We start from the raw sequence: 23937 nt of genomic DNA, 5'->3' as shown, positions 1-23937 counted from the left end.
ATGGTTCGTCATTGGTGCTTTGGGAAAAAGTATGAGAGATTTGAGAGGGAAAGAATATGGGAATAACGTTGGTGCTTGGGACAAAAGCAGTGGAATATTATACAAGTAGCAATTTGTGAAATTGCGAACAAATTAGAACGTCGTTTGGTTACATACGGAACATGAAAATTCTATGTTCATATACTTCATACCGATAATTGAAGTTGTAAAATGTTTGTTTGACAGGCGTGACAGCTGAGCAACAGTAATGACTCAGGAAGGTGTTAATAACTCGAGTAACGTATCGGCTTTAAACGGGGTTGATTAATATTTTATTTTAAAAATGAAAGTTTATTGGAACAAGGTTAAATTTTATTTTAGTTTTCTTGAAAATAATTTAGATTTTGGTTCAATGGGTCATGAACATAACACTTTGTTCGAGAGCTCAATGACTTGCTCAGTTGCTTTAGTATGGACCTCTAACTTCGTCTAAATGCTCAAAAACGAGCTAGAGGTCTTATTTAAGACGGATTATCCGTTTTATCTATAAAACAGATCTAAATATTAGCATATTGTGATAATATGGACAAAAAATTTGGCATTTCCTATACAACTTATCATATCATTTGGCATCTATTGACCTATCTTAAAGTTTAAGCCGGAAGGTTTCCGTCTTAAACAAGAATTTCTGAACTTCTATATTTAAGAGCATTTGATTTTCTTACACACAATCTAAACAATGTTATGTTTACGAACTTATCGTGCCATGTAATTTGTTCTTTTGAACTTAACTTTCAGTTTAGTTTAGCTCTCTTTGGTCTTAATTTGGCTTTACTCAGTTCAGATATATTTAGTTAAATTCAATTTAGTTCAACACAGCTCAACTCTTCACAAATTAAGGTTCTATTATTTATGGCTGTATTTCAGCTAATTTCAGCTCTATTCAGTTCAACTTCATTGTTTAACTCATCTCTTCACAAATTAACTTTATTTCAATTGAGCTTAGGTCTATTAAGTTTAGTTCAATTCAATTTAACTTTAATCGGCCCAAAAGAACAGCGTCTAATTCAAGCAAGGCAAAAATTCAATAAGATGAAGTTTTAACTAATTGTTTAACATTACTCAACCATATCCATATTCTCAGCAATTTGTATACGGAATATAAATTGGCCCAAAAAAAACCTTAAATGAGATCATTATACTTGCATGCGCTGCTGCGTATTTCAAATTTTTAATGTGATTTTAGTCGCATGTTTTTAACTTTTTTTTGACAACAAGAGTGTGTCATGAGAAATTGAATTAAGAAGTGTCTCAACTAATCATTTGCCCTAAAGACATACGTCAAAAAAACCGATTTTATAATTAACCCCACAATGTCCTGTGTCTACATAGATCGGAGGTCCAGAACCTCGCCTGGCCCGAACTCAAATTAAGAAGTGTCCCAACAAACCCAATCCATAAGTAACCCAAACCCAACCCGATATACTCATGACCTCGCATGACCGCATGACCAAATCCGTTATAGCCCGACCCGACTTAAACGCGAGTCGACTGACCCGATTATCACCTCTACATCCAAATATCCAACTAGGCAAGCCATAAAAAATAATTCACTTCTAGAATCTTCCACAATCTACACAATCTATATGACGTAAAAAAAACAAAGTATAAAAAATACGCCTATACAAATACTCCGTACTTTGTTAACAAATCCCGTTAAATCTTAAAATTGCGAGGTTTTTCTTCTTTTTTGTTCTCTTTCTTTCGCTTACCGCCATGGCTTCGACGTCTCAAGCTTCACTGCTCCTTCAAAAGCAACTCAAAGGTGCAAAATAATTCACAAAAAAATATTTATAATTCAATTAATTAACTTATTGTATTACGAAGTATTATTTTATTTGATTGAGTAATTAAGGATTTTGATACTTAATTTTAATTATATTATTAATTTGTGTTCAACCTTAATTATGCAGATCTTTGTAAGAACCCTGTTGATGGGTTTTCTGCTGGATTGGTTGATGAAGAAAATTTGTTTGAATGGAGCGTCAAAATTATTGGTCCCCCTGATACGCTTTAGTATGTGCTTTTTTTTAAAATATCGATTAGTCTTGTGTAAGACGGTTTTAATCATGTAAAACTAAACCAAGTTAGAAGAAACTGATGCCCAATTGCCCATATTAGTGTAAAATAAACAAGTTACCAAAAAATCCGTTTTAAAATACTTGTATAGTTGTGGAAGGCCGCTTTACACAAGTATTTGCTCCGTCCCTTTCATTTGTTTATGAGACGTATTTTAAGTAAAGGTAAACAAATGATTGGGACGGAGGGAATATTTGGGTTTCAGTATAGTTTGATTTGGTATGAAATTGTTTTTGGATGATTTAGGATTATAGATGAGCTATTATTAATTGTTTTTGTTTCCCACTAATTTTGTGCATTGTAGTTATTTGGGTTTATGAAAATAAGATTGATTGTAGGTGTAGTCTGTCTATTGGGAGGATAATTGAGTTTGTTTTGGAGCTAGTCATGCTTAAGACCGTCTTTTAGGGCGTGTTTGGATTGAGGGATTTTGAGGGAAAAGAAAGGGAGGGAGAGTAGGGGATTTAGAATCCCTTGTTTGGATAGAAAATAAGGGTGGAGAGAAATGAAGGGGGATGGATTTGGAGGGATCCATTTTCCCTCCTCCAAGGCAAATCAAAATCTCTCCACAATAGGCAAGATTTGGAAGGAAATTGTATCTAAACACCCACACCCCATTTCTCCTCCCCTTCCCTTCCTTCCCTTTCTCATCCCTCCTTCTCCCTCCCCTCCCTTTCCCTCCACTTTTGCTATCCAAACACACCCTTAAGTTTACAAGATAGTCATATACGAGGAGTTATCATTATATAAACTACATGGCATGTAAAGAGGTGTTTTATATGAGATTTTGTATTGATTGTAGCTTTGCTCTAGTGAGAGGAATCAGAGGATAATTGAACTTGCTTCTGAGCTTGTCAGATTTGAGATAATATTAAGCTCGCCGGGTAGTGCTGTATTAACATTAAGGGTGTGTTTGGATTGAGGGATTTGGAGGGAAAGGGAGGGGAGGGGGAGGGAATTGGAAGGATGAGAAATCCATTGTTTGGTTAGCAAAATGAAGGTAGAGGGATTTGGAGGGGAGGGAAAATGGATCCCTCCATTTTCCTCCTACAAGGCAAATTATTTCTCTACCAACATAGGCAAGATTTGGAGGGAAAATCATCTCCTCCATTCTCCCTTCCCTTCTTTTCTCTTCCCTCCTTCCCCCTCCCCTTCCTTTCCCTCCTTTTTTTTCCTATCCAAACAAGGCCTAAGTTAATCACGGTGCTAAATACGTGGTTTTAAACGAGATTTGATATGGAATGAAATACATTGCATGGAAAGGTTTGTAGCTTAAGAGGGTGTCAGATGGATTTTGTATTTGTTTGGAACTTGGTGTGGTTTCATGGCAATTTTGTCTAGAAGGGAAGAAGTGTAATTAAGTTGTGGTTGATGTTCGGTGTCATGCTGCTGATTTCTTGAGCTATCTTGCTAATGATTTCCTGTATTTCATGGCGTTGGAATTAAATGTTGATTCTTATGTGAACCCGCTTACTTGAGATTAAGCAACCTCTAGATGTTTTTCGGCCTTTGAAAGTTTGAAGTGATATTCTAATATCAAGAGTCATTGTATTGTGTAGTGAAGGGGGATTTTTCAATGCTATTATGACGTTTCCAGATAATTATCCGAATAGTCCACCAACAGTGAGGTTTACGTCCGAAATATGGCACCCCAATGGTAGGTCATGTTGCTAATTCTCTCTTGATAAATATGAAATATCTGAGCTGGAATTTGTTTTCCTACTGTACCATCAATTGACTTATAGTGCTTTTTGGTTCAATTTACAGTTTATCAAGATGGTCGGGTTTGCATATCAATCCTTCATCCACCCGGTGACGACCCAAATGGGTATGAGCTTGCGAGTGAGCGATGGAGTCCAGTCCATACGGTATGTGCTCAATGCATTGAGATATGTTGTCTATTCATAAAACAATGTTAAGTTCTGTGGTGGAAGTTGTAACTTTCTCAGAAACCGACGAATCTGTTTATCTAGCTTGTACAACCTGTACCTGTGTGAAACCCCATCGTGTTGATTGGTTACACCATCAAAGACGAGTTCGTTTTAAGTGTGTTGGCTTAGTGTATCTTTTGGAATAGTTTGCTGCATTTGTGTGGTTGTTTTTGGACTCCTTGTTTTGAAGGGAAATAGGTAGGGCATGTAACTGATAGAAATATGGGTGGAACATCCCAAGTTCCTCCTGAAACTTTATTTTCATCCAGTTGACGGCAGATTAGTCCCCGACACACAAATCACGGGAAAGAAATTCTTTGACGTTGATTGTTCATTTTCTTCTCACTTTTCAATTGTATCTAGATTCAGGACAAATGTGATTCTAATGCTAAATTGCACACTGTTTCAGGTGGAAAGTATAGTACTAAGTATTATATCGATGCTCTCTGGTCCTAATGATGAATCACCGGCAAATGTCGAAGCCGCGGTGAGTTTCGTTTGTTTCATTACCTTCTCCTGATATGATTGGACAAGTCCAGATTTACATTGCTATATCCTTGTTGGTTACTGGTTTTTAATGCATGTTCCTATTTTGAATGGAGTCGGTTCTGGATTATGTGGAAGAAAAAAGAATGTGCTATTTTTTTTTAAGTGAACGAGCAGTCGTTTGATGCGTTGTTTAAATTTTGGTCTAGTAAATAGCATATTGATGTTGCTGCCACTGAACAAAACTCCTTACCTCCACCATTGCGAGAGCCAGTGAGGCACCAGGGTGATGTAATAAATTTATTACGGAGTACTACGTCATGAATTCATGATATTACTTGTTTGAGCAAGTCTTGTAGATTCCGCCTGAGCTGGGTTTATTTATCCCCTAACAAATTATACCTCCGGAAATAGATAACTCCGATTGAAAGGGTACATACTTGCTAATTTCTGTTTTTTTTTTTTTACCTTGTCAAAATACGGGGCCATCTGGTGTGTAGGAAAGGTATCGGTGTGTAGTTGGTTTAGGAAAGTGTATGCTAAAACGCGTGTAAGGAGCAAAACTCGTGTAAACGAGGGCTCTGCAATGTGTGTTCATGGATTTTTGCATACCGTCCCTTTTATATTAATCATGCGAATGAAGGAACTTGTTTGTAAGGAAGTCGAGATTTTTGCATGTGTTATATTAAGCTATCAGTAACATTTTTTCCGTACCATTCCTGATGTTGCAGAAGCAATGGAGGGAGGACAGGAACGGATTCAGAAAAAAAGTTGGCCGGTGTGTAAGGAAGTCGCAAGAAATGCTATAATTATTACCCTTATAATTATTACCCTTTTTTGTCGCTCGTTTTTGTGTTTTAATTAGTTGGGTCATTTTGTGCTCTTACAATGAGAAAAACAGAGGGATCGAAATTTACATGTTGGAGGGTTTTTTTTACTGCTATCAAATAGTTGAGTCAGACGCGCCTTGTGGTCATGTCGGATTCTCTAGCCGATGTCGCTGTTTCTTGTACTATTATCATTATTGCGACATTTTTGGCTTAATCTCTATTATTTAAAAAACGGCGACCAGAAATACAATTCATCCGTCGTAGAGTTATGCGCGTTTCTACTTGAATGAGCAAGCAACAATATGTCTCTCTTAAGATTGATATCTTCGTTTTGAGAATAAAAAAGTCGAATAACACACCATGTGAATATGTAAAACATTTTTTTACCGTCTGTATATGTAAAACATTTTTTTTTGTTGGTCGTCAGATATTAAACAAAACTTTGTGTATTGCTTAAATTGACAACTCGTTTCACAATGCCCGATAGCGTGAACACCGGCAGTGAAGGCGAAAAATAAACAGAACATAGCACTCTGGTGACTTTATTGAAAGCAAACATTTGTTCGAGGTTTTACTTGTTACGGTCGTACAGAGCTCAAGAGCTCAAGTGCTGATTAATGCTTGGGCGGAGTAACATGGCTTCCAAGCCTAACCACCATACCGTCGATATCGCGGACGTACCCGACTTTCTGACCCCATTCCTTCTCTTCTGGTTCACTTACTGGTTCTGCCCCATTCTCCACTGCTCTCTGCTTCCATTACATTACATCATTGCATTCAAATAATAGTTTTAACTACATGCATAATTTTTGCGGAACAGCGACATGTTTTGATAATTTGCTTCAAACATAGGTGAGAAGACTATAAGAGTATTCGAAAGCAAATGTCGACATGAAATTAGCTCAAATGTAATCGGTCAATCATGTGCCTGTAATAACTTATGAATGCTTGATGGTATCAGAGCCAGTGTGGCCAAAGGTCACGGGTTCAAATCCAAGCAGCCTCCAATAAATCACGAAGTGAAATTTCAGCACATGGTACTAGTACGAAAAGCCTGTGCACTAACCACTCTTCGAGCCCAATGGACACTCGCACTTGAGTGAGGGGGCATAGTAGGTATTAATATAATAGTTGGACCTCAAAGATCACCTTAAGATTTTGGTTGAGATGATTCATCTAGTACAATTTTCATCTTATGAATTATGATATTCAAAGAAACGGAGGGAGTACCTTGTAAGCAGTATCGACATCGGCATAATCAAAACAGACTTCAATTGGGCCTCGTTCACGTTTGGATTGGGCCGTATGGACCGACCCTGTTACTTCGTCAGTCTCGTGTTGATGGATTGGTGTAAATGCTATTGTTGTCTGTCCACTCTCCAATTCTCCCCACCTGTAGCATCCCAATAACCATTTGAAAAGATTTAGAGTACTCCGTAGTCCGTACTACTTATGTTCACTCCCATTTCATACATTTGTAAATGGTAAGGAGTTTTTCAATCAAACACATGAAACTGGAAAAAAAAACGAACATGAACGAGAATACTGTACATGTAGTAGGTTCATGAACTCGTAATATTATAAGGTAAATAATACTGTAAAAAATATAAAAAAAAAATCGAACTTCACATCTATATATTGGTCTCTCACAAAAGGCAAATTTTTGTTTCAGACGGTTGCTTTTGCTTTTCGTCAACGGATATACTTGACCATTTTATATTATTGAGTGTAACCACAAGGGTACAACCTGTGTTCCAGGTTATGGCAACTTATTTTTTAACATTGGTCACATTTAACGGTAAAATGGTTACAAAATCTCATCTTATTGCTTCAAGAAAAAACGTCTGAAGCAAGACCAACTGCATGCAAAAAAATATCACATTTTTTTGTAATCAATCATAGCTAGTGAAAGCACAACCAACCTAATGAAGTAGGGTTTTTTTTAAAATGTGCCCAAAGTACACATGTTAATATGATTGACAACATATTCTTATGATATATTCAACTATAAACCCATTGTTACCATAATTAGTGAGAATATATTGTTAATCTTACCATAGTAAGGATATTAATATGGGTAATGATAATGACTGTATTTAAAAACTAAATTACTTTCCAAAATGGAATTAAATTAGGAATTTATGACACAATTACGCGTAAATTGATGTCATTAATGCTTGATTTAAGCTTTTATTTCCTTTTTTGGTACCTTAAATACAGCCCTAAGGGCTAAATAGAGTTGTATTTATCATTTTCCTATTAATATTTAATCTTAGGGCACATTTTAGAAAAACTGATTTTAATTGGGTGCTGATTTTGGCAGTACACATTTTGCTCAGTACAATGTTGACAATTATATCCTTCTCATTTCCTCCTCCGATTTTCCCTCTCTAATTTTTCTCTAATCTCTCTCTCTCTCTCTCTCATTTCACACATCTATTCTCCTTTAATTTCACCCCATACTAATTACTATTGTGCTAGCGATGGGGTTGCACTAGTGGGTGGCGTGCATACGTAGACTTTACTTCGTCGAGTATTGTTAATTGTTGTACTACGTACGGCATTACAAGGTTGACTACTGTCATTTTTCTAAATGTAGTACAATACTACTGTATTAATTTACTGCGTTGAACACAACGGCAATTTGTTTAAAGATGTACTAGTACATTATTATTAATTTACTCGGTCGAACAAAACGGCAACCACATCTGTTGTCTCTCTCGCCGGCGGTACTTGTCTATGTCGCCGGCAACATCCAAGTATATCAATAGTCAATACCCCCTTCTCACACCAATTAACCCTAATTAAAAAAAAAATACAAAATTATAACAAAGAGTCAATTTAATTAGTAATATGGATTAATGAATTCAATATCTACTCTATACTCGAATAATCATTCATAAAAGAAGTTGAATGAGAGATTACAATAGAGAGAAGGTAGAGAGGATAAGTTTGATGTTTTTTAATCAGGGGTAGACAAATGAAAAATTTTGTGCAAAAAGTACTAGAATGAGTAAAAAATGTACTGCGAAAATAAATTACGTAAATTTATTAAAACACAAATGCATGCATACCAATTACCAAGTACCAACGGGTCCAACCCCTAATGGACCGGATCTCATCAAAACAAAACTAATACGAAGTAGTTAAAAAGAGATGTACTCACTCCTTTCAAATCATTTTCATACATTTGAAAAAAGAACATATATTTCAAAAACGTTAACTCGGCTTGATTCGAGGGTATATCTAATTAAGTACTATGTTTACCTGCGAGATTGATCTAAGCGACGAACATTGTAGCCAAAGGCCTTTTCGTAAAAAGCAACAGATTTGGCGACTTCTTTCACGTACACAACCGTATATCCGTATGCTGGATTCAGACTTGCTGCCATTGTTATTGTTATTGATCTCTGATCTCTTTTGTTATTTTTGTTGATAAATAAAATAGAAAATATAAGATCTTGATGTTCTTATGATTTACGTATTTTTAGGCTTTTAGCTCTACAAGCTTAATAATACTTGGTGCTCATGCAACTCTATTGTTCTATGCCTGCCACGTTGTTTGGTCTTATATAACCAAGAACAAGTTCTCTTATATCCCCTCAAAAAAAAAAAAAAGAACAAGTTCTCTTATAAAAGAGTTTTACAATATTTAATTGAGAATCATTGTCAAAAAAAAAAAAATAATATTTAATTGAGAATGAGACCGTGTCCTACCAAGTAGAGAAAAAGGATTACGCATCTGAGGTAGTACCTCAAACCTTATAGAGTTATAGTTTTTGAGCATATACACATTTTTTTTTAGCATATTATCATTTATAAATATAGTTTTTGAGCAATATTATATTTTTTTAGTGTAAATTTTAGTAAATGTGCTCAAAAACTTTATAATAAAACAGAACTCAAAAACTTTTAAAAAAAACTCAGAAAATAAACAATAGAAGGTACTACCTCAGATGTATAATCTATAAATTATACCAAGTACTCTATATAAAAGGACTTAAAAAAATTTGTAAGGGAAATTTTGTAATTTAAGAAAAAGGACGGGTTTTACTATTATATATACAAGTTGTTCAAAAAAGTTTATAATCCGATTTTTAAATTAAGTAGTACTTCCTCTCAGTCACTATATTGTTTCCATTTGATATGGGTACAATACTTAAGGAAAAGTATTAAAATAAGAGTAAAAGAGTTATGTGGGGTTGGTGATATGTGAGATGGATGAATTATTAGTAGTTAAATAAAGAATTGTGGGGCCAAAATATAAAGGAAAGTAATAAAATAGGAGCAAAAGAGTTGTGTGGGGTTTGGTGATAGGAAAGAGAAATGAATAAAATAAGAGTAAAAGTTACCAAAAAAAAGAAATGGGAACATTAGTTGAATAATCCGTTTCGAGAAAGTGGGAATATTATAGTGAATTAGTGACTGGAAGGGAGTATTGTTTTTGCTATATTATTTGGAATGAGATAAAGGGTGTTTGGTTCATAAAACGAAAAACTTTTAAGGATCATCGAGTAATCTTGGGCAGGGATTATATGAAATCGAATATTCCGTATAAAATAAGACAAATGATTTACTTTGATTTTAATCATAAGGTTGTGAGTTTAAACTTAAACATTTGATTTAATTTTTCCAAGCTAGGTAGCAAAAATACATTTTTATTCCACTTTGCATACTTATACTAGTTATCATATTATAAAACGAGGAAGTTTTACTTCATTTACAAAGAAAACTAACAATTAAGTAATGATAATCTACCAGTTACCAAACAGGCAAACACTCAAATTAATTCTGTTAATTATAATATGTCACTTAAACATTCTGATAAAATCTGTTATTTGTGATATGCTTTTATAATTAATCCGCTAGTTATCAAATCGAGTTTTACTTATTCGATTTATCAGATTCATCGTAGTAAGAATAACTGCTCATCGTTAACCCAAACACAAGTTGAGATGCGAAAATTAGATCGATCGTGTTACTGAAAAGGGCAAATGGGTATATGCCGTTTTCCTTAATGGGTCCGTTTGATTCGAGTAAAGCGTAATTATTTGGAGGGAAAGTTGAAGCAAGAAAAGCCGAATGTTCATGAACAACGACGTTGAGCCATTGACAACAACTGTTAACTGCTAACTTCCAACTGCATAACTCCCAACGTTCGTCAATCTCTTTCTCTCTCTTTTTCGCGACGCTTCGATCGCTCAACTTTTGATTCTGGCTTTCATCTAAGGTACATGTTCTTGAATTTGTGTTTTAATAACGATTTAATTGATGTATTGTTGTATGATTTTTGTAATTTAAGAAATTTCGTTTTGATTGATGATCTTCGTTGAACAATTGATTGATGATCTTCGCTGTATTTGCTTGATTGATGTATTAGAATTGTAATTGTTTGCATCATTAATGAATTATGAAACAATCAGTTTAATTGATATATCGGTGTATGATTTTTGTAATTTTCGAAATTTCGCCATTTTCGTTTGATTGATGTTATTCGTTGAACGATTTATTGAGTTATCTTCTCTGATAACGATTATAGGAGCAAGTGCTTGATTGATGTAGTAGAATCGTAATCGATCGCATTCATTCATGAATTATGATCTTGAGAAAGTTCTGTTTAGAATCGCGGATTTTAGGTTTAGCAGGGTAGAAACGAGGTTTGATACGGCGATTTTGTGGGAAGCCTAAATTGATTGATGCAGACAGTGAATAGTTTGTTATAATCTTTATGCATTAGTGAATTGTAAGTGATTGAATGTTAGTGTTTTTATCTGTTTGATTGATGATGTAGAATGTTGATAGCTAAACCTTGGAAGTTACAGTTTGTTCAAAGCATTGCATGCCGAGTTTATGTCAAATTAGGGTTGCTAACTATTTTGGAGTAACCGGAGACGTCAAATTTAAAACCTATAAGTTTACCTTCTTTTGTATTATGTTTCACTCCCCTTTTGTTTTTCACTTTTTCTTTTCTATATTTTTGCATTTTGAGGTGTGCGTTCAGTTGTTCACCCATGGACGGTTTTAAATGATGATTCTTGTCAGCCGACCCCAAATCATTTTGGGATTAAGGCTCTGATGTTGTTGTTGTTGTGGAGACGTCAAATTTGTGTTTTGATGGTCTAGGAATTTCACTTTCATAGTGTCATAAATCTGTTTGTTTGTCGGAGTTCCTAGCACAAGAGCTACTTTATGCTGGCTGGATAATTTGTTGTTCTAATAGTAGTATTGTGCTAGACTGTTAGGCGTGACTGAATTAGTCGTTGATCTTTTACCTATAATATGGTTACGAAGAAAGGACCAGAGGAAAAAGCTTACATGAAATACAATTTATTAGTTTGAGACTCATTTTTTGTAACCACATTTGTAGCAGTGCTTATTGATAGTCTTTTGAGAGAATTGTTATTGCGAAATGGAAGTTATTTCGTGTAGATTGTGTATTGAGATGGTAATTGCCTAATTGGTTAGTCCATAGTCTTCTCAAACATTGCTTATGCGAGAATCATAATTGCGATGAAGCCTTTCGAATTCTATTTGTATGTACATCATTGATGAGGTTAGTATTAGAGGGTATACAAATTGCTGTTAAAGTGAAATTGCTTTCGTTGTTGAAAGATGACAGTGAAATGGAAATTGCAATGACCGAAACCGTGACAATCTAGACAGCATAGACGAAGAACTGATTTTTTACTAGGCTTTAAGAGATACCCAAATGTCTCGTACTTCATCTTCTAAACTATTTCAGAAGAGGTGCTTGAATATGTAATTTCTTGGACTTCGCATCACCTAACTAATACAGTCAATTTCAAATGTCATTGTCAAAGATATGAGCATACATAGAATTGATGATACAGTTCATGCAATTGTGCAGGAGGACTTCATCGTACCTACTTCAGATGACATGCATTGCCGAAGCCGAAGCCGCATTACAAGACACATGGTGAAGACTTAGGTCCAATTCCATGTGATTAACTCATCTTTCATCAATGTGTACGAAATTCAGAGTTTTCAAATTTTTATGTCATACATATATATCAAGCTTCGAGGGATTGCACATTGAGCTTTCATTTCTTTCTTCTTTATGACTTCAGTGGTGAAGTACTTGAGTCAAAAAGGTAAAGTCTGAGCTGGAAATCTTTTTTGGTTCATCTCAATGGATGATCAACGGGATACCGCTGTTGTAAGGCTGAATTCCAAACTGTCTCGTGTAACCTCTAAGAATAACACAGTCAAAGCTGCTTTTAGGCCTGATCATTTTACACAAAAAACTCTTCGCCCTAGTGTATCTAAAGATGGTGCAGTTAGGGGAGTAGCCGGTGATGTCACATTTTTTGTGCTAAAAGTTGTTGCTCTAGAAACAGCGAGGAGAATCTCAAAATCTAAGTGCCCATTTGCTTGGCGTAGCCTTCAAGCATGCCAAATGCTATGTTATCCACCATTTAAGTGGGTTCAGAGATGGGAACCGTTCAAAAGCTTAGTGCAAGGCATGCGGGTAAGTGCTTATGTGTGCTTCAGTTTCTGATAGTTATGGTCCTATATAAATATGTAATATTGATAAAAAGGTGATCCTCAAACTTTCATTTTGCCAGATGTTGTCGCGACCATTATTGGTCCTCTCAATAGCAGCGGCTTTCTCAGAAAAATCAGACAATTCAAGGGCTGTCGATGACCATAATGTTTCCCCTGCATCTGACGATTCGGATAAAGATTCATCCTCTCTACATCCATGTGATACAAAGTAATCAAGAATTATCTTATTTTTTCCTTTAATGGCAGTATTTTCAGAAAAGTATTTTGATAGAGTAATCTTTTAAAAAATGTGTGTCTATTAGTGCTCATAACAATCTTTTGCTGTCAACTGCTTCTGTAGGAATATTGATGAGTCTTCTAGTTCTCTGTCACTGGAGAATTGGTTGTGCAACCTTTACGAAGAGCTAGAAAAACAAAGGATCAAATTACCGGAAAGGTGGGCACTTTCGTCTGTTTGAGAAACTACAATCATCGAACTAACAGCAACATTTTAGCTAATTTGTCCAAAATATCGTCCAATCTGATAATGATCTAAATATCCAGCATTCTAATTCTCTCAAACTGTATTACAGACTTACAGTGATACCAAATTAAGTGTTAAAAGATCTAGATATAAAATTTTACTACTTTTCAATAGACAAGACATGCATCAGATGCTACGTATGCATCCGAAGCCCTTTTTTTCTTGATAAGGCAGAGTGAATGTTCTGGAGTGTGTGTGGGTGTGGGTGGGGCGTGGGGGGGGGGGGGGGTGTTCAAAGGGATATCTTGCCCCATGCATACCAATATTGAACTCTATGTACTCGTTAGAGTGAAAGGTGCGACAGTTATCACTGTACCTATCCAGTTATCTCTGATTCTCTTTGAAGATTATAGCATCCTGGTTTCTGGTGTTGTTTCACTTATTTTATGGTTTGTAACAGTAATAATTATCAAACCATATAGGTACATGCTTAGCATACGACAAAAAGTCTGGCTATAGTTCACTATGAAGGGACAACAAGAAGAAATGAATGAAACTGATTCTAGAATTTTTGGCGTATTGCATTGCAGGTTTAATGAAACTGAGCTTCGAAGATTTTATGCTGCCGCGAATGGTGACTTTACATTCCTACTTTCCTCTGTTAAAAAGACAATTCGTTGGAGGGAGACTTTTAATATACTTTCACGAGAGGAACTTAAAATGTGGTCTAAAGTAGTCTTTTGGCATGGATATGATGTGAGACACAGACCTTGCCTGATTGTACGTCTTGGTTTAGCTTGCTCTATACTTCCAAATCATGATAGGCCAAGATTCGCCCAGGCCGTTGGTAAGCCTTCATTACACGTACCAATGTGTTAAGAACCTCCCCTTCTTTGTTACATCTTCCATTCAGTGTAATTTTTTAAAGCCATGTAGCAAAAACAGTGTTTTGAAGCTCTGGATCACAGGCGTGTCATGGTTCTCTAAACGTTGGAACAAGAGTGTCTCGGATAAAATGTTGTCAATCTTCCTGGCGTCATAAGTTTCTAGTAACCTAATTTAGTATTGTCGGAGGTTACGGCTAGCTAATGATGTTTGCTGTTGACAAAGTATATTAATTGCTCAAGTTACAGCCATTGTCATACCCCATATTGTTGGAGTATTGGCTTGTTGTGGTCAGTACAATCGCAGTCATTTGTAGGGGGTTGGAAAGTTTGAGCACTCAATGCTTGTTATTTTACTCTTCGTTGCTTCATCAATTTTGCCTCTTAGTAGTGATGTCAAATGAGGATAGGTGGTCTACTAATGCCATGCAGTCAAATTCTTGTGTGATACTGTTAGCATTTTTGTTAAAATAATAGTCTCCTTCCCTGTTACATGAAAGGTTTGGGGAATGACGGTTGATATTGATTGCTAATGCAGTTTCACAAATGGAGCATGGTATCCTGCATTTGGCTGATCATGCAAATCCTCAAGTTATTGTTCTCGTGGATTGTGAAGGTTTATCTTCATTTAGACTTCCATTGCAGATGTTAAGATCATGGTCTCTGCTTTTTCAAGATCATTTCCCAAATTGTCTTGGTGGTTTGTTTGTCATACGCCTTCCTCCTGTAGTTCGGGTGATGGTGCAAACTTTTATGAAAGTGAGTTCTTTGCTTTAAGTGTCGAAGTGTCAACTTCTTTTTTAACTGCTTGATTTTCATTTGCTGCTCTTCGAGAGTAAATATCATCATTTTTTTCTATTTCAGATTCTGAAACCTGAAACTAGGCAGAAGTTGCAATTTCTGGGAGAAAAATACAGAGACGTTCTTTCTGAGTATTTTCAGGAGCTCCCAGCATGTCTTAGGGGTACATGCATATGTGCAGTATGCTCAAGTGATGCTTCCAACAATGTGTGGTGCTTTTCTTCTTTAGAAGTGGGGAATGACACACAGTTAGTTTCAAACAGACGCGGCAGCGAACATCTCGATTTTGAGTATCTGCAGTCTGAGAGTGATGTTCATCAGATTTTTGATCAGCTGCTAAGAACAGGCATGATTGGAATTTTAATGTTGTGTGTGTTTGCTGCTTTCCTGGCTGGAATATGGAACTCCGGAAGTCAGCCAAATTTGTTTCTATAAGTGAGGTAATCTTATGTTTTGGATCTACTAGCATTCACATTATGTAGGGTTATCTTGGCAAATGCTACTCTGTCATTTAAAAGTATTTAGCTCAGATGAGAGGTCCATTGTTAGTTGTTACTATTTGGGCGATAAACATCTGCTGTCGAGTATGCGTATCATTGTATGCGTATCATTGATTTGTGAATGTTGTGGAATACGAGCTCTTTACAATTAATTTGGGTTAGATCAATATTTACTAGAATTTCATTATTTCTTGAACAAAACCCATCGATAGTGAAAATTTGAATTACAAAAGTTACAATTAACAGAATGAATGTTTCTCTAACAAACTATATCCTATATGCAGGTTGCCTATTCTTACTGACAACTCTTGTTCTTAAATTGTCTGGAATTCTTACGATTATTCATTTTGGCTTGCGTATTCTTAAGTTTTGAATGTCTCATTTAACAAATATTTGTATTGTTAGTGGAGTGTTCCAGAAGTTTTTCTTTGCCTGATAACACAAGGATTCACTTTCTGAAAGTTCTCCTTTCTATTGCAGGCCACTGCATTTTGCTGTTTGATGACTCTTCAGATTCTGAACAGATTATCTTTATCTGAGGAACTTACATCGGCCGCCTTTGGCAGTATGTGATCAAAACTTCTTTTTCCTTTTTTATGTCCAGGAGGCTTGTTCATTAGTTGCCTTACGTGCACTAATTGTGATTGGAACATAATATTTTGTATATCAGTTATTTATACTTGTTTCTCTGAAATGCTTGATCATTTGTAGCACACCGATTGGCCTAAGAAAATACTTATGATAATGCTAAAATTCTGAGCCATAACTTTGCAAATACTCTTAAATTGACTAGAAGAATATAGTTAGAAGGAAATCAGAGTAAGTATCTCCATTGGTCAGAAGTTTAATAGATTATCTGAATAGACCTAGTGTTCTTCTTATCTTGTTACATTAAGGTTAAGATAAAGTGCTCACGTGCTAGGAACGGACGCTACATCTTTGATGGATGTCTGGTTGTCGATTAGAGAAAGAAAAAGTGCTGACTCCTTCTGGTCATTAAGTCATATTACCTCAATATGATTAGCCGTGGTTAGTTTTTTAGTTTTCATCTTTTGGAGGGGTCTCCTTCTAAGTCTTTTTTTTTTTTTTTTAATCTTGAAATAAATCCTGGGATACAATGGGCTTCTACAAGTCTTGGATGCTGGAGGAGTGGAGGTAGTTGAGTAAGGGAAGTCAGAGGTGTTTGGGTATAGTCTTAATAGACAGTATAATGTTGACTGATGTATAGATGATTTCTGTGTTGTTTAGTTTTCAGTTATGGTGGAATCAAGCAAAATGACTTACTAAACTACTCGTGCTTATTGAAGTACTACTACTTAAATTTTTCATTTACATTTTCTTTTTCAACTTTAGCCATCAATTTCTACAAATATATGTAAAGGTGCAATGTCAAATTTGTTTTGATGTATAATAGTCCGTAACTCCGTATATCATCATGAACTTTTACTATTATTTCTGTAAAAAAAATCGTAGCTATTTTATATTGTGAGAAAATAGTGGTTAGAATTATTATTTTTAGTCAAAGCGGGACAATATAAATGTAGAGGGAGCAGGAAAAAAGAATAAAAAAACATGAGGTCGTTTCCTGTATTTGACGTACATTCATGCTGATAATCCTTTGCCAGGAATCGAATTTGTGATTCAGTTGTTTGCTTGTAGAAGTCGCTTTTTTTTTTTCAAATCTGGTTATGAAACGGGTTTGTTTCAATGAAGAGCCAACACCTGAGGAATGAACAGTGAAAAAAAACTATTTCTAGGCAACCCCTTAGATATCATAGCTCCTTTCTGGTTCTAACATTAGGCCAAAAGGTAAACTCAGAGACTTGTAAATGATGGTCTTACTATAGAATTATTATAAATCACCCCCCACACTGTCTATTAAATTCTAGTTATTTGTTACTCCGTTCATTTTAGTGACAAACTAAAGTGGGTTAATCTCAATGGAATTACTCAACAACTACAATTAAAGAACACAAGGACTTCAAAATCGTCGGCATATGCCAGGTAGATTAGATAGCCTAGGTAAAGATGTAATCTCACTTGATGTGAGTGTTATGTATTTGTAATTTTTCTTGATCATGACTTGAAATCCCCTCAAAGCAAAGCTCACTAATTAATTCTCTTTCGTAGGATCCGGCCAAGAATCCGAGTCACCAGTTATTGTTACTAAATTTGTTTCATCCCTTTGAATTTAGGAGGTTGGTGGCTATATGTATGAACTTAGGTTGCAAGTTTGCAATAAAGTATTGTCAGCATTTTGTAAAAAGATTTGAAGGTTATCGCGACCCAATCTCAAGATGTTAAGGTCACAACTGAGGTCAAGTTTTAACTAGCGAACTTATGAGTTTCTTTTTCCTTTGGTTTTTGACATTATTGCACTAAAAAAAAAAAAAGAATTGCATTTTGATGATCCTTTGAGTGTTTGGCCTTGAAAAAATTATTTATCAAATAAAACAATCAACTCTGAGATAAGAGTAAAATTGTACAATGTCATGGTTGCTTGCTGTTAGTTTTATTAGATTCCTGGTAAAGTCTCTGTCATTTCATTTGATGTCAGCGCACTGCGCACAAAAAAGTGGGAACTGCGTGTTTTCTGTCCATGCATTTAGTGGGAAAAATATTCAAGGCAGTTATTGTACTACACATACGTAAGCATATATACTTGTCCAACTAGGACAGAGAAAGAGATATAAAAGGATGCCCTGAACTAATTTATGACATAAACAAACACCCTCAGGAAAAACAGTGAGACTGTGTGTTATCACTAGAAGACCACATTTCTACTTTAACTAACTTTAGATGAGTAATGTAGTCATCTCGTCTCGTCTCGTCCCATCTTCTAGTGACCCTTGCCGCCACTCAAAGGATCAAACTTGGAAGTACAAGCAGGACAGAGTAGATGTTAGTGGGCGATGAAATGAATCCACCTAGTTTCTTCTCTTTTATACGAGTATTTCTTTATTATTCGTAGTCTGAGTCGTTCTCTTTTATGTGGAGTCCGACGTTTATAGGAAAAGAAAACTAGATTAATCCTTTGATTTAGTGATTGTCAACTTCAAGTCTCCAGCTATTAATCAAAGAGGCTAGACGCTAGTGTGCCCATTTAGGTGTATTTATATTTTATAATATTATATATTTCTCCGTCATTGGTTAAGTTTATATTGTACGGATATTTGACAGCAAGGTCAAAATATAATTTGAAGAACCTAAGTTTCTTTCAGTTCTTTGACAGGCCACTGCCCTTATTTGCTCTCCCTCAATTTGCCACTGCTGGGATAGCATTGACATTTTAACTACTCAAACTCTACATGGTCACCACCGAGTGCAAAATAATGTGTGCTAATAATGTCACCTGCCTCAACTTTGTAGGGTGGTTTAGAGAACCACTGACCAAGGTTCGAACCTAATTTGCCATTGTAGCTTCCTCGGACCATGAATGAAACTATATAGACACAGTATGTGTAGTTCTTTCTCTGTCCATTCATGTGCCATAATAGCTCCTTTGGGCCAGTACAATGATAATATTGCGTACCGTGCATGCATGTACAGTACCTTCTCATTTATGCTTTCCTCGTTCGACTTTGATTGTTAAAGATGTTAACTTTGGCCACCATTTTCCTATTATATAATGCTTAGATTTGTTTACATCTAACATAACAGATTTTAAGTTGTATCTCATCATGTATTTGGAGAAATCTATGATCATTGTTGACATCAGTTGATCTCCCAAGGGGACATTCAATTTGGGTTTAAAGGAGTAGTATTTTGAATCCCCCTATTCAAATGCTTGATGCTGCATGTGTTATTTGTGATTTTAGAATGGAAAGAGAAACCTTTGAAAAGCATTTGATTATTCAGTAGTATAATACTGATTATTCTTTTCAAGTACATATTTAACACGAGTACGTTGTTGGGTCTGAATCGAATGTTATTCTATGAAGCGAATTTGATATCTAAAACTGTATTTAATTGTCATTATTATTTGAGTACATTCAGTGTATTAAGGTGCTTATTATGATAATCAGACAGGTTCTGGATTCTGGTGCATTAGAACATGATAATCAGCCGATTAAGGTGCTTATTATAATACCGGCTTGCATGAAATATTGGTAGCTTTTGCAGGATAAAAGAAATGCTAGATAAGTGGCGTAAGAATCACTTTGCTAACTCTTCTCTTTAGTGATTTTACTCTAGACTAAACTTTGGGGCAAATTATGCACGTTATCTGGATTCTGGATTCCGGTGCATTAGAACATCGCCTTTTATATAATCAGACAGGTTCTGTAGAACCTTAAAAAATATATCCCCTACAGATTTTTACATTAATTTTTGAATGATCTAGTAATTACTTTTGGCTTATGTAGTTATGTTACTTTTACTTCATGTACTTCCCATTCCTGAATATGATCCTCGACAAGTATACGACACTAGGACTGACTTTACACTAAAACCCCGGGTTTAATAAAATAGTCCCTCGGTTGAAGTTTTGAACCCGTATTCATATTAGATATTTCTAACCGAGTCTGGAAACTAAGTAGTATAGCTTTTAATCTACAATGTGAATTTACATAATCTACAGCTTATGTTATGTGGGTTATGCACTAGAGCGCTATTGGAGAGAAGAGGATCAGGTTCTGGCACAATCAATTTAATAGAGTGAATAAGTATTGTTTAGATTGTGCAAATATATTATACGTGATTCCACTTATCTAAGGTGATTATTTGTTAACAATACTTTCAGTTAGCATAAAGAAATTCCTGTTAAATATAATTCTGTTATTAGTTAGTCAGTTCTACTGGACCAAATAAAGGCCAAAGAATTTTAAAGTTGGAAGCGCTAACCATGTTATATGTAGATGTTAGATGGTAAAGTCATGAGGGTGGTACTTGTGACCTGGGTACAAATCTCGTCATCATCAGAGCTGCCTTTGTCCCTCGCTTTCCACCAAAAAGTGGGAAAAAAAACATCTTGTACATTATAAATACCCCATCTTCATTCCCCTAGAGACTTGCCTTCACCATTTTCCCCATCTTCATTCCCCTAGAGACTTGCCCTCATCTTTTTTTTGCCTTCTCTACTAGTCTCTCAACTATATACAACTTAATAGAGTTCAGGATGATGAGTCTTAAGAGCGAGCAATCCAAGAGAACGCAAATCCTTTGGACATCAAGCCTAAATATGGCCTTAAGAACTGCTTTAGCTTGCATTATAGTAGGGTGCACTACACTTTACGGACCAGAATCCATAAGAAAGCAAGTGGCTTTCCCCGCATTCTCATATGTCGTGGTGATACTTATTATCACAAACGCGACTTTAGGGGATGCAATTAGGGGTTGTTGGCAAGCTTTGTATGCCACCATTCAAACTGTTTGTCCAGCCATTTTGTGTCTATCAATTGTCGGACCAACTAGGCTTACTGAAAGCTCAACCTCTTTGGTGTTGGCTATAGCGGCCTTTTTTATTGTGCTACCTGAATGGGCCCACATCATTGCCAAGAGGATTGCTTTAGGCCAGCTTGTGATCATATATATTGTTGGTTATATTAATGCTGAACATACCGAGGTTCTCTTGCATCCTCTCCGTGTTGCTGCTAGCACTGCTCTTGGGGCCTTGGCTTGTATCTTCGCCTTGATGTTGCCTTTCCCTCATCTTGCGTCCTCTCAGGTAATTATAATTTGAACAATTTTTATATGTTTTACTATACGCAGAACCATGAATTTTACGTGTCTTAACTCTTAACTTACGACTGCCCTGTCCTGCGTCAAGAGTTGAGACATCAAGTCTTGATAAGACCGTTGTATAATCAAAAAGCCTTTTGTTTGGCAGTTTTAAACTAGGCCATTGTATAAACAACTTATGAAGGAAATCCATACCCTACTCCTACTGCAAAGTATGGTAGCTGCTAAAAAATACTTCTGTTGAGTATTTGGGTAAACAAGATGTTTACCATTATGCTTACATACAAGAGTTTGCATATGCATTTGTGAAACCCTAATCGTTCATGTGGAACTACCCAATTTGTATGGTAATATAAGATTTGTGTTTATCATCTTGTGGATGCAGGTGAAATACAACAGTAAATTATTTGCTGAGAATGCGTCAGAGAGAGTAAAGATTTTTGTGAAGGCGTTTTGTGCAGAAGACGGTGTCTCTTCACAAGCATTAATTTCTCAAGCCAAGTGGTTAGCTATCCAAGCAAATAAATTTCTTCAGTGCATCAAAGCCAGACAAGTAAGCAATACAAATGCACGACGTAGTTTAACTAGATTTAGAGATTCATGGGCGAGTCTTGTATGAGATGGTCTTTACATGTGAGACCAACCCAAATTGTCATGTACTATGCGATTATTATAGGCTTGATGGGTTGGTCTCGTTAGGAAGACCGCCTTTATAAGCTCTTGTGAAAATAAGAAATGCCTGCAAAGTAAATTTCGTTTTAATTTCTTTTTTTTTTTCATGTTCTGAGCAGGAAAGCATGCACTGTGAGAGATTTCTGACACAGTTTCTGAGACCATACTGCAATAACCCAGGGGATCGATTTCAAGAGCTCGAGACACTGTTACGAGGAATGGAGATTGCTTCAAGTAACTCAACTTCTTTATCACTAATGGATGGACAACTGAAGGATGAAATCGATGGTTTAGAGAGACAGATTAATCATAATTTGGAGCAGCTTACGAGTCATATGCCCGGTCAAACATCAACTACTCCAGAATCTAATGCAAAAGATTTTACTGATTTTCTCCACACTCTTCAGACTCCACCGTCAAATGGAACACATTTACCCTCTTATTTCTTCCTGTTCTGTATGAAACTCCTACACACTCAATCAAGAGCCATGACTATTCCCTCGAGTAGTCATAAACTTGACAAAAATACCCTTCAAACGCAAAACCAACCAAATGGGCATGGGATTTCTCTTAAAAAGATTTGTGTCAATTACAGTCCATTTACTGTCAGCAAGAAAAGGCTAGTCTTCGCGCTCAAATCCTCGCTGTCTTTGGGACTTGCAGTGTTGTTTGGGCTTTATTACAGCAAACCTAATGGATTTTGGGCCGGCCTGCCGGTAGCTATCAGCCTAGCAGTAGCTAGGGAGGCTACATTCAAGGTCACTAATGTGAAATTTCAAGGGACTGTCATCGGTAATGTCTATGGAGTTTTGGGCTGCTTCGTCTTTATGAGATTTGTCGAAGTAAGATTCTTAGCTCTACTCCCTTGGTTCATTTTCACCAGTTTTCTTCGACAAAGCAAAATGTATGGCCAAGCTGGCGCTGTCTCGGCCGCTATTGGGGCTGTCCTGATTTTGGGTCGGAAAAATTTTGGCCCACCAAGTGATTTTGCTGTTACAAGAATTGTGGAAACTTTTATCGGGCTGTCGTGTTCTATCATAGTAGAGCTGGTCTTGCATCCCACTAGAGCTGCCTCTTTAGCCAAACTTCAACTCTCTAAATCTCTAAGTACACTTAAAGAGTCCCTATCCTCGATCGATCTCGTGGCTATGTCCAAGGCAGAGTTATTGAACAGGGCTAATACGCTCAAGCGCGACTTGAGTGAGCTCCACAAGTATATTTCTGAAGCCGAGGATGAACCGAGCTTTTGGTTCATACCTTTTAATAGTACTTCTTATAAAAAGATTCTATATTCACTTGTGAATATGGGAGATACCTTGATTTTCATAGCTCATGCTCTTGGTTTACTAGAAGAGCAATTTGGAAAACTTGAAGTGATGGGATCCAACTCATCCAAGGATGTATTGGACAAGATTAATGGAGACGTCAAGCTCGTTGGAAAAAAGACGAGTTTTTCGATGAAATGCTTGGGAGAAATCACTTCAATCAAGTCTCTAGTAGTCCTTGAAAAGGACCTTGCTAAAAAGGGAGGAAAATATGATGTCGAGATGGGGAAAAGGACTAACAATTCTAATACTTTCTCGAGTTTTGATCAAGAAGATGTTAAGAAGTTCGATATATTGTTCATTGATCATTTGAAGGAAGTATGCGAAAACATACAATTCTCCGATGATGAGAAGGAGATCAAGAGTAGGATGGTGTTGAGTTGGAGTGCCATTGGATTTTGCATGAATTGCTTGATGAAGGAAACTGCTGAGATTGAGAATGGAGTCGGAGAAATTGTTCAGTCGGAAAATCCAAAGTGTCAGATTAATTTGCGCGAAATATCAAGTGAAATCCATGCAGTATACAATTAAATGTACAGATACTGTCTTAAATAAACTTGATTAAAAGGACACGAATTATATTTTGATGCATTATGAAAAATTCGTGTTTTCGAATGTATAAACTATCAACAGTATCAATACTCTTCTTCCTTTTTTTTTTGCGAGGGAGGCTATGAATAACTATGATACTCTTTGTAATCTTGTTATTAGCGAATAACAG

General features: G+C 36.1%; 4 protein-coding genes across 4 annotated transcripts; 3 read left to right on the top strand and 1 right to left on the bottom strand.

Annotated features, from left to right (window-relative positions):
- Nucleotides 1–1607: 1607 nt before the first annotated feature.
- LOC141591441 (ubiquitin-conjugating enzyme E2 7-like) lies at nt 1608–5646 on the top strand. The gene is made up of 6 exons (XM_074411758.1): nt 1608–1804; nt 1953–2055; nt 3678–3775; nt 3886–3986; nt 4459–4536; nt 5267–5646. Exons 1-6 carry the CDS (start codon nt 1756–1758, stop codon nt 5342–5344), a joined length of 507 nt encoding a protein of 168 aa, XP_074267859.1. The 5' UTR covers nt 1608–1755; the 3' UTR covers nt 5345–5646.
- Nucleotides 5647–5729: 83 nt separating this feature from the next.
- On the bottom strand, nt 5730–8844 carry LOC141591442 (uncharacterized). The gene is made up of 3 exons (XM_074411759.1): nt 8633–8844; nt 6596–6758; nt 5730–6114 (listed from the first exon to the last, which is right to left on the bottom strand). Exons 1-3 carry the CDS (start codon nt 8755–8757, stop codon nt 5980–5982), a joined length of 423 nt encoding a protein of 140 aa, XP_074267860.1. The 5' UTR covers nt 8758–8844; the 3' UTR covers nt 5730–5979.
- A 1463-nt stretch (nt 8845–10307) lies between these two features.
- LOC141591440 (uncharacterized) lies at nt 10308–16303 on the top strand. Its single transcript, XM_074411757.1, has 9 exons — nt 10308–10595; nt 12234–12352; nt 12454–12854; nt 12952–13100; nt 13233–13328; nt 13946–14202; nt 14778–14998; nt 15104–15480; nt 16021–16303. The coding sequence occupies exons 3-8, from the start codon at nt 12516–12518 to the stop codon at nt 15473–15475; spliced, it is 1434 nt and encodes a 477-aa protein (XP_074267858.1). The 5' UTR covers nt 10308–10595; nt 12234–12352; nt 12454–12515; the 3' UTR covers nt 15476–15480; nt 16021–16303.
- On the top strand, nt 16025–23897 carry LOC141591438 (uncharacterized). Its single transcript, XM_074411755.1, has 4 exons — nt 16025–16105; nt 18762–21205; nt 21605–21772; nt 22011–23897. The coding sequence occupies exons 2-4, from the start codon at nt 20657–20659 to the stop codon at nt 23745–23747; spliced, it is 2454 nt and encodes an 817-aa protein (XP_074267856.1). The 5' UTR covers nt 16025–16105; nt 18762–20656; the 3' UTR covers nt 23748–23897.
- The last annotated feature ends 40 nt before the right edge of the window (nt 23898–23937 follow it).

The sequence above is a fragment of the Silene latifolia genome, chromosome 7 (genome assembly GCF_048544455.1).
Source record: "Silene latifolia isolate original U9 population chromosome 7, ASM4854445v1, whole genome shotgun sequence".
NCBI lineage: Eukaryota > Viridiplantae > Streptophyta > Magnoliopsida > Caryophyllales > Caryophyllaceae > Silene > Silene latifolia.
The sequence above is the reverse complement of the archived record's forward strand: the minus strand, read 5'-3'. Positions and strand labels throughout refer to the sequence as shown.